Source organism: Ailuropoda melanoleuca, chromosome 10, assembly GCF_002007445.2.
Source record: "Ailuropoda melanoleuca isolate Jingjing chromosome 10, ASM200744v2, whole genome shotgun sequence".
NCBI classification, from domain to species: domain Eukaryota; kingdom Metazoa; phylum Chordata; class Mammalia; order Carnivora; family Ursidae; genus Ailuropoda; species Ailuropoda melanoleuca.
The window spans coordinates 59,227,021-59,237,872 of NC_048227.1; the positions used below are offsets into that span (position 1 = coordinate 59,227,021).

The 10,852-nt window shown below is 48.9% G+C and overlaps 1 protein-coding gene across 9 annotated transcripts in view; it reads right to left on the reverse strand.

The window, feature by feature from the left end:
• Positions 1-10,852, reverse strand: part of ZBTB24 (zinc finger and BTB domain containing 24) — an 11,078-nt gene extending 226 nt beyond the window's left edge. Inside the window, exons 1-8 of one of the 9 annotated variants that reach the window (XM_034668964.1) lie at positions 10,809-10,852; positions 10,322-10,509; positions 9,183-10,166; positions 6,695-6,862; positions 6,146-6,229; positions 5,398-5,481; positions 1,912-1,993; positions 1-682 (exon numbers count right to left, since the gene is read on the reverse strand). In XM_034668964.1, the coding sequence (XP_034524855.1) occupies positions 1-682; positions 1,912-1,993; positions 5,398-5,481; positions 6,146-6,229; positions 6,695-6,862; positions 9,183-10,161 (2,079 nt within the window). In that variant the 5' untranslated portion in view covers positions 10,162-10,166; positions 10,322-10,509; positions 10,809-10,852. Of the gene's footprint in view, positions 683-1,911; positions 1,994-5,397; positions 5,566-6,145; positions 6,230-6,694; positions 6,922-9,182; positions 10,167-10,321; positions 10,510-10,808 lie in introns of those variants that run through there. The other 8 variants (XM_034668965.1, XR_004628079.1, XR_004628075.1 and 5 more) reach the window with 8 other exon arrangements.

The following is a 10,852-nucleotide window of genomic DNA, read 5'->3' on the forward strand; positions in this document are numbered from 1 at the left end:
CGGGGGCGCGTGGGGGGCGGGCGGGCCGGGCTCCGCGGTCAGCGGCAGGTGTGGACCCGGATCCGCAGCACTTGCTAAGTGGAGCTCCCCTGTTTGCTCCTGCTGGGCGTGCAGATGTTCCAGGGTTTCCTTGGAGAGGGTGATCACGTGCACGGGCTCGGCCTGCGGGGGCTCCATCTGGCTCTCCATCACGCCAAGGCCCTGAATGTGCTCTGCCTGCGCCTGCGGGGCCGAGAGGATGAAGTTCTGCAGTTCCGGCGGCTGCGTGAGCAGCGTGAGGTTGGCGGCCTGGTCTGCGCTCGCGTGCTGGGCACTCTCCGCCGTGACGATGCTGAGTCCTTGGCTAGGGCCGGGCATGAAGTTGATGTTATGTACGGAGTTGGTGACAAGAAGCTGAATTTCCTGCTCTCCGGATGTAGAGAGTTGGTAGGGCTGCAGCTGGAGAATATTCCTGACCTCCTCAGTATTACTACTGCCGGGAACGCCACTAGCGTCTGCCGCAGGTTTCTCTTTGCTGTGGATTCTCAAGTGCACCTTCAAGTTGTCCAAGCGAGCGAACTGTAAGTTACACTCAGGGCAGGAGAAAGGCTTTTTGCCCGTGTGCAGGATGCAGTGTCTCCTCTTGGCGCTGGAGTCTGAGAAGGATTTACCGCATATGCCACAGGAGTAGGGCTTCTCTCCTCTATAAAGACACACATTTGACTTTAAAAACAGCTCTGTTTATTACTTCCTGATTATTTAGGGAGAAGAAGTCAAGAATAGAGGAAAATCAACTCGACTGGGAGTCATAAGTCATGGGTTCTTCTACTAACTTAAGGAGTCAGAGCAAGTCACAACATTCAGGGGTTTCCGTTTCCTACCCTAAAGGAAAAAGATAATGCGGGGGTGCTGTCTGAGAGAGGGTGGTGGATGGGGCTGGGCTACATGTGATAACATTTTATGATTTTATAGTCTGTATTTTAGATAAGAAAGCAAATATTCATATATTACACATAAAGTTCCTTTTTGTTTTGTTTTCATTTTCATTACCAACTTTCAGATTCTTGTGGTCAAATTTAAGTATATGTGATTGACTTCAACATTGAAAACTTGAGTAGGGGCACTTGGGTGGCTCAGTCGGTTAAGCTTCTGACTCTCGATTTCGGCTCAGGTCATGATCTCAGAGACGTGACATCGAGCCCTGTGTGCGGCTCCACGCTGAGTGTGGAGCCTGCTTAAGATTCTCTCTCCTTCTCTATGGACTCTGAGAAACAAACTGAGGGCCTCAGAGGGGAGGGGGAGTGGGGGAATGGGATAGACCAGTGATGGGTAGTAAGGAGGGCACGTATTGCATGGTGCACTGGGTGTTATACGCAAGTAATGAATCATGGAACTTTACATCAGAAACCAGGGATGTACTGTATGGCGACTAACATAATAAAAAAAACATTAAAAAAAAAAAAAGATTCTCTCTCCTTCTGCCCCACGCCCCCCAGCTCCCTCCCTCCCTCCCTCTCTCTCAAAAAGAAACAAACAAAAAACCAAGTTGAGTTACCCTTAATTACATGTCTTAGAAGAACTACTGAATCAAATCTGTGAGTTGTATGAACAAAAACATTTATTCAGAAAACATTAAATTTAATATTTATTTTTAATTGAAGATTTAAGCTTTGGATCAACCTCCAGCCCAAAATAAAAATTCAAGAAATGAAATCAATAATGCAAGCTTTTGCTGGCCAGAATCAGTTTTCCTGATTTTTGCCTAAGTGATGAACTGCTTTATTGAAAAGATAAAATAGAGTAAACTGCAGAGAAAATTCTACCCGTGTAATAATTTGGGGGAAAGGACTGTATAAGTAACATATGTCACCCAACTGAACACCAGGGTTGAATGAGGACTCCCATATACGAAAAATATCTGTAGAACATTACCTATGGATTCTGATGTGGGTCTGAAGAGAACTCTTTGCTGTGAAAGATTTGCCACAGATTTCACAAGTAAATGGCTTCTCACCTAAAAATGGGACAGCGTTTAGAAATATACATCCAACAGTAAGCAAAAAGCAATAATCACCCCACAGTTTCACAATATCAAGAAAAAAAAAGGCAATACCACTTGACTCCTTAATGAGCATGAATGAATGAAGCCCTTACCAAGCACCTACTGTGTACCTAAGCACTGTGTGCTTAGCGCCCAGGGGATACAAAGTGTAAGTAGGGTTCCCTCCCTTAAAAACGGAACAAGGAGGTACATGATACACAGGGAACAAAAGAACACACCACGTTTACTCCCGTACGGTCCACCCTGAGGTTAACTCACAACTCTCGTACCTGACCTTCCTGGGGACGCTGGTGCACTGGGGTGACTTACCTATTATTCACATTTATGTCTACCCTGCAATATATCCAGCTGTCTGACCACTTCCCACCACCTTCACTGCCACCCCCCGTCCAGGCCACCCCTGTCTCTCTGCAGCAGCCGAACGGGTCTCCCCACTTCGGTTCCAGCTTCCCTGTTGTCCTCAATACATGCAGCAACCACAGTGACCCTCTAGGCCGTCCGATCATTTCCCACTTCTGCTGCAAACAATGCAGAGGCTCCCTGTTCCCATCCGAGATGAAAACCAAAGCCCTAGGCCTACAAGGCATCACAGATCTGTCTGCCCACCCTCAGTCCTTGCCCTAAACGTTTCTAACCTCACCAGGCCCTCTCCCTTTGCTCACTGCTCAGCTTCCCGGGGCCGGTGGAGAGTCACTGGACACCCCACCCTGAGCTGGCCCCGTGCAGGGCTCCTGGACCCACCACCCCTCCCCCAGCACGGCTCGCCTAGGGAATTCCCGGTGTGCTTCACCCTCTGTACTGCCTTCAAGTCTCTGCTCAAACGTCACTTCCCGAGCACAGAGGCCTCATCACCCCCGAAAGCACTGTCCCCACCCCCAACGCTCTTTAGTCCTGTTCTCCGAGTCCGTTTTCCCACAATGCTAGCCCCACCTCACAGACTGTACAAGTTGTTCATTATCCATCTCCCCCATTCTTAGGAGGAGACTTTGTGGGCTCGTCCATTCCTAGTACCCCTGTGCCTCAACTCAGGCCTGGCATACTGTTCCAGAAGTCCCTGATGACTGAATGAATTTCACAGGCTGGAAACTACAGCCCACACAAAACATGACCACTCCAGACTCCACTAGGAATTCATAAAGCTTTAACAACCGTTTATTCAGCGTTAGTCTGTATGCCGTGTGTATGATCGACAGACGGTCACGTCCTCTGGAAATAAAATTTAAGTGGTCCTCATGCAGGCAAGGGAACTATGAATTTAAAGAAAAGAAAAGAACAAAACCCCACTTAACTAGGTAGCAGCCGGGGATGGGTGCAGTGTGACGAGCAGGATGGCCCGGCAGCTTCCCTTTCACAGCCTCTACTGGAAAATTCAGGCTAGACATCTGTCCAAGCTCCAGCGAGGCAGAGGACACTGGTGCCAGCTTGGGTGAGTTGTGGCAAATGTTTGAAATCACGGAAATTCTTTCCAGGAACACACAGTCCTTCAGAATCTATCTGGACCGGGCCACTCGTGACCACTTCCACGGCCACCACGCTGTGCAAGCCCCCGATTACCGCAACAGCTGCCTAGGGGCTCTCACCACCCCTGGCTCGCACCGCCCCCCCCCCCGCCGGAAGCCGGGACGGTCCTATTAAAATTCTAAGTCACATCATCTCGCTGCTCTGGTTACAGTCTTCTCGCTCAGAACAAAATGCAGTCTTCACTGTGGCCTCCAACGTTCTGAAGCCTGAGCCCACAACAGACTCTCCGAGGACATTTTTACACATGGCAGTTCCGAGGCTCTACTCCAGGTCAATTCAATCAGAACCTCTGGGGTTGGGACCAGGCTTTTTCTTTTTTAAAGCTTCTCCGGGGATTGAGGCCTAAGCCTCAGCAGCTCGGCTGAGAAGCCCCGTGTGACGCAGACTCCGGTTGCCTCTGCTCTGCACCCACGCGAAGCCTTCCGACGCCCTCCACCCTGGCTCAGGCCCAGTCACAACTGCCTCCGGGCATTTCTCTGGCAAGTTGGAAGCTCTTGTGTCTCAGGGCTTTGCACCTGCTGTGCCCTCTGTGTGGGATGCCCTTCTCCTGGGCAGCCACCGTGGCTGTCTCGCTCCCCAGGCATTCAGCTCTCTATCCAAGGTGTCCCCTCATCAGTGAGGCCTCCTCAGACAAGTCCCCACATAAAAGGGCGGCTCCCCTTCCCACATCCTGCCCCCTTACCCAGCGTTTAGTTCTTCGCGGCGCTGACCCCCACCTATCATGCGATGTACTCATTTTTCTGTCTTCCCTGGGCAAGCGGCAGCCCCTCCACAGCAGAGGCTCTGACACCGATGAGCCTCCGCGCCTACAGAGGGCGGCGCCCGGGGCCCAGGAGCGGTTCTGTGACTGCGTGTTAAATGGGTGAATTAAATGTCACGGAACCTATTGATGATAATGTCTGTAGACAGACTGTATAGAGATCCCTTTTCATAGAACTCCTACCCTATGAGACACTTATTTTAAGAAAACAAATTACTTTTAAGGAGAAGAATTTGTGTTTAAAAAAAAAATGGCCAAAGTAGCAGAAACCAATCTGACACATAATTTTAGTAGACAGTTTAACAGAATCATTAAAGAACCAAACTGTAGGAGGAAGCTTTTCTTAGAAAATCTAACAGGCTCATTTTGAAGTGCTCTGTAGCAAAAGGTCTAAAAGACCCATACTTTGACTTTGCTGCTCTTAAAGGAAGGAAGTTGACCTGCCCTGATCGATCCTGCCTCCTCTTTGTCCCTGAAGCTGATCCTTCTGGAGGTGGAGATGCTTAAGTTGTAAGTACTGGTTCTAGGGGAGAAGTGGGAAAACCCTCTGTGCCTGTGCTACCTTTGTGTTTGTTTCCTTTTATTTCTTTTCTAAAAAAATTATCTCCGTCATCTTCAGCACTAAAGTCCACTAAGAGTGAAACACAGAACCAGACTCAGACTGGTACTATTTTGTGGTATTAAATGATTTTTCTTTTTTTCTTTTCTTTCTTCCTTTTTTTTAAGTAGGCTCCACAGCCTGCGTGGGGCCCAATGCGGGGGCCTGAACTCACGACCCTGAGAGCAAGACCTGAGCTGAGACTAAGAGTCAGACGCTCAACTGAGCCACCCAGGCGCCCCTCCAATGAATTTTCATACAGGAATAGTGCTCAGTAAGCTGTCCCTGTGTTGCTAAGACATAGAGATGGGATCCCCCCACAGAACGGCGCTGACAGCCTTCCGCCTTGGGCTTTTAGATGGTCTTCTAAAATTCCCACCCAATTTGTAATACACTGGAGCCTGAGGTGGGGACTCATTCTCAGTCCTTGGAGAACGTGAAGTGTGCCAGGGAGGGAAGACGAGACGACAGCTTTACCTGTGTGTGTTCGTAGATGTTTCTTTAGCTGAGACACATCCATGAATTTGCGGTGGCAGTGGCTGCATTCCGGTAAGGTGTGGCCTTGTCGCAACAATAAAAAAAGTGTCAGTGCGTATTTGCGCTCTCCCCCTGCACTTCTTCAGTGATTTGTGTTAAAGCACTCCCCTGAAAAATAATCACTTTAAATGTGGTACTTTAATAAAACAACAATCATTTTTTTATTCAATTGGTAACAGTTAGTATTTTCTTATACATCTCAACTAACTGCTTCCCCAGGAGAGTTGGGACCCCTTCAGTCTCCCCAAAAGTAATTTTCTTCTTCCCCGGAAGCGCTGGTGTGACTGTGGCTGATTGATGTCAAACATCACTCCCAACCCGTTTATGTCTTATCAGTTGGCAGGGGAGAAAAACCTAGGGGGGAGAAAGCCTGGGTGACAGCTAGGAGGTGGTGATATTTCTGTCTAGGCACCATTAATAACCAAGCTACTGGCGGCCTCTTGGTCAAGTGGCACTTCTGAAAGATACCAATTCTGTAGGGTTTCTGAGTGTGGCACCAAAACCATAGTATAAAATTAAATATAAATCACAAGGTAGTGGAGAATAACACAAGGACATCTAATTTAGATTGCTTTCTAAGTTTCCTTCCCTAAATACTAGTTATCTTCCACAGTATGACCCTGTTTCAGAAGTAATTAGTATTTGTGTCTCTCCCCACCAATCCAAATTTTCCCTCACTTTATTGTACCTGTATGAACTCGGTAATGGCTCTTTAGTTGTCTTTTCTGACTGAAATATTTTCCACACTGATCACAGGTGAAAGACTTCTGTCCTGCCAAATAAAAAACAAGACACTAAAACATGCAAAAACTATAAAGAACAATAACACAGTGGGCCCAGGTCCTCATTTTCCATGAATGATACAAGTGACTTGCCCACATACCCAAATGCCCTCAGAGTCAAAGCACAGTACCATAAATGTGCCAAGGAATATAAGGCAGTAGGGAGCGGTGGGGACTGGGGCAGAACTGGAGAATCCAAGTTTCCCCCAAAATCACCAAAGTAAAATAATTCTAAACTCTGGGAATTAAACAAAACGTGTGTGCGTTGAGCTCCCAGCAGCCGGTTTATAAGCCCTTAGTTTAAGATAAACACTGTGCATGACTCTAAACTGCGGCCTGGCAGAGGCAGACCCATGTGGGAGAGGACACCAGGCTGAGAAAAGACCATCTGGACCCCGGGAGCGCCCCGCCCAGGAAGCCGGTGGCAGGTGGCCCTCTGGTGCAAGCCCAGCTACCTGAATGCAGGCTCATGTGCTCCAGCAGCGAGTGCTTGGTGGTGAGAGCCTTGCTGCACACGGTGCAAGTGTAGGGCCGCTCGCCTGTGTGCATCCGGGTGTGGACCTGCAGGGAGTGCTTCTGGGCAAAGCCTTTCCCGCACTCATTACATTTGAAAGGTCGCTCCCCTGGAATGAGAGCCCCAGAGGCGTGGTGTGAGCAAGAACATGTACATCTCGGTTTCCTCCTAAATTAAAACGACAATAAAGGGATTTTTTGTAACAGGCACCTATCCCAAAGGCCCAGAACAGGAGAGAACACATCAGCAATAAAATCTGGCAAGCGAGAACAGACCAAGCCGATGGCAGCAGTGAGGAGCGCTGAGATACAACCTAAGATCGAGCCTCCACAATGCTGGGGACTTGGTGGCACCTGTTATCTCTACTAATGGGGGATAAATGACAGTCCGTGTCAAAGGCACTGAGATCCCCTCGACTAAGCCAAAGTAGCCAGAAGACTGGCCTGCTCCCCAACAAAGGATGGGGGGTGTTCTCCGAAGAGGGTAAAACAAACAGTCTCTGGAACGAGGGTCTCCAGGCACAGTGGAGTGGGACTGCCCCAAGGACAGCAAGTCCAAGTTTATATTTGGGGTGATGAGACTCGGCCCAGCCTTCTCCCCTGCTCCCGCTCTAGACACTGGCAGCCAGGCCCAGCGCCTCCAGGAGGGAGAGCAGAACATCTTCGGGAACGTGGTGGGCCAGGGTAAGAGGGCTGCAGCTTCGATGCCAGGTGTCAGGGAGGGAGTGGGGTCCAGCCGCGCCATCCCCAGGGAGGCTGCCGTCTACAGGTCCGCTCCGCACCCACACGGTGGCCAGTAGCTAGCAGTCACCCATTCCAACATGGGATTAAATGTCATTTTTTTAAAAACCACCATTCAAGGAAGGCCTTCTAGTAGTTGAAACAGATACCAAAACAGATGAGAAAAAAAAGCAACTTGTGGAAAACAGAGGCTGCCCAAGGGGAAGAAAATGTTAAAAACTGACAAGCGACTGGGGGATGATACTACAGAGGGAAGATACGACACTGCGAACCAAAGAGAGGATTCACGATAGTAATTAAAAAAAAAAAAAAAGAATTTAGAGAATTAAAAAGGGCTCCCAGAAGTAAAACAGTCAGAGTGGAAATAAAACTCTAAGAGTTGAAAGATAAAGGGGAAACTTCCCAGAACATAGAGCCGAAAGTGATGGGAAGTAAGAGGTAAGGACTTTAGAGGGTGGGTCCCGAGGTTCAAAATCCAAATTCCAGGGAGTTCCCGAAAAAGAGAGCACAGAAAACTGACGGGAGATAACCACTGAACTGAAAGGCAGGAGTTTCCAAACTGTATCGATCTACTGGTAGCCACTGAAATGGGATGAAAACAGACCCATGCTAAAGTGATTCACTGCAAAATTTCAGAATACTGAGGGCAAAAGAGAAGATCCTACATGCTGTTTTCCTTAACAAATGTTATAGAACTATTTAACTCTCAAAACTATCCTCTATTACAGTTCAAGAAATATTTCCCAAGTGTCTGCTTTAAAGAACCAGAATTCAAGGTTTTCAACCCATCTTTCAAAAACACAAAGGCCCCAATTAAATCAGGAGCTCTGGGGCTGGTGCCCAGTCACTGGGTGTTTTAGAAGCCCCCTAGGTGATTGTACTGTGTGGTCAGGCTGAGAACCACAGGGCTAGATCTGCTGGATAAGAGGACACTTAACTACTACCGGCCCCTATACTCAAGTTTACAATTAGGTTGAGGCGTATGTAACTGGTAACTACAACCCAACCCAAAGCAGAGTGAGTTATGTAAGGGAGGGCTCAAAGGAGGAAGGGATTTCCACCTAGGGCTGCACTGTCCAATATGGTGCCAGTTAAATTAAAATACAAAATTCACTTCCTCAGTCACACTCACCACATGTCAAGTGCTCAAAATCACACGTGGCTAGTGACCACCATATTGGACAGCGCAGATACAGAACATTTCCGGCCTCACAAACAGGTCTACTGGCCAGCGCTGGGCCAGAAGGACCAGAAAGGAAAAGACATTTACAGCTAGATGGCTGTCCCCACAGACCTAGGCAAAAGCATAGCTACAGTCAAGATGAATGTTCATGAATCAGAAAGCAGAGTAAGTCTGGCTAGAGTTTGACACTTGGGCATGAAAGCCTTGAACCAATGACCCCAAAAAAGAACAGGGTTCTGCAGTCAGGCTACCTGGGTTCAAATCCCAGCTCTGTCACTAAATGAATGATCTGGGCAAATTATTTCTAGGACTTGGTCTCTTCATCTGTTGCCCAATGGGGATAACATTCCCTATCTCATAGGCCTGTTGTAAGAACTAAATGCAGTAACATGGATATAAAGGCCTTACTATAATGCCCATCCCATGTTAGCTGCACAATCAATAAAAGCTATCATCATCATCATCACTCCGGAGCACGCTCCATGACGCCGCGAAAGTAGAATTACCCGTGTGGCTCCTTTGGTGGATTGCCAAGAAGTGACTGTACTTAAACACTTTGCCACAGTCCTTACAACAGGCCTCCGGGCCACCCGGGCGCTTTCTCCTTCCACAGATCCTTTTGGCTGCACTCTGCTCGTCTTCGTCCCCGACAAGTTTGTAATCTTTCAGCTTGACGGACCTCCGAATCCTGCGCTTGCTGTACCGACTCTGGCTATCCTGCCCATCCTGGGTCTTGGGATCACAGTTCTCATCTTTTTCAGCTGGAATTTCCTGCCCTCTGCCTGGCTCACAGGCAGGCTCAGGGCCTTCCGTTTCTTTTGCTGGAGTCTGTTCATTCAGTATGCCACTGTCTCCCTCTCGCACCACAAAGTTATGCCTATTTTGAACGGAATTGTTCACTCTCAGCTGTATTTCTTCCTCTGCAGCCAGTTGTGATTTCCCCTCCTGCACACTGTTGACTTTTCTCGGTCTTCCCCGCTTCCGTTTTGGGGGATCATTTTTCTTATTAGAAATCACCACCACTGGAGTGCTGGCAGTGTTCAGCGTCGTTGGCTTTGGGGAGCTATGATTATTTTGAAAATCTGTGTAAGCCTTTACCAGGTCATAGACCTTTAAGAACTGAGCGGTGGCCAGGATTTGTTCTGTACTTTTCTCACTGGCCTGGAGACAACCCGTGTAGATAAACTCCAGCAGGATACCAAATGTGTCGGCAACCATGCCTTCCAGCATATAAATGGACTGGCCGATCTCGCCCTCTTCAGCAAACATCATTGAGAAGTATTCACTACTGGCAGCAAGTAAGGCTTTGTGAGCCCGGAAGTGCACATTCTCCACGATTAATGTAATGTCACAGAGAAAGCCCTTCTTCCGCTGATCCTCAAAACTGGCTAGAACAGTGTCACTGTGCGTGTCTGAGTGTATAACAAGCTGCCCAGAAGGCTCTGATGATGTTTCTGCCATTTTCTTTAATAGGCCTAGAAGCATGAAGCCTGAAATCAGAAAATAATGATTAAAAAGGAGGAAGCATCATCTAACAGGTTAATCCTTGCCCAAGTGAACCTACGACTCGCTTCACACTGTTAACTGCATTTTACCATTTACCACTTTCAGAAGTCGACTTAAAAGCTTAGCTTGCGAGTCTCACCCTTGACTACCTAGCTGGGTGAATTTCCAACATCCATGGTACTTCTCAGCGTCTGTTTTCTCCTCTGTAAAATGAAGGAATGGGAATCAGCCATCTCGAAAGTCCGTCCTCAGCACTAACTTTCCGCAGTTGCACACAGATCAGAATGGGAACCGGGTCTCGATTTCACGCATTATTAACCATTTGGTCTGTGAAAACATAGAGAAGGGGCAAAGAAAACGTACAAGAGCGAAATGAATCTGAGGGTAGCTGCAATTAATAACCTGCCGCGCATCGGGCCTCGCTTTGGAAGGGGTGGTACGATCGCCCAGGCCGGCGCCAGACAGCGCGCGAGGCGGCGAGCGGGCGAGTCCCCGGAGCCCGCAGAGTCGGGCCCCCACTCCCGGCCCGGGCCCCCTCGGGCAGGACAGGGGAGCCTACGGCTGGGCAGCGCTCGACACCGCCGCGGATGCCGCGCCCACGGTCGGCGGGCCCGGGGCGGACCTACCTCTCGGGGCGCACGGCCCACCCCGCGGCCTAGCAGGCGCACTC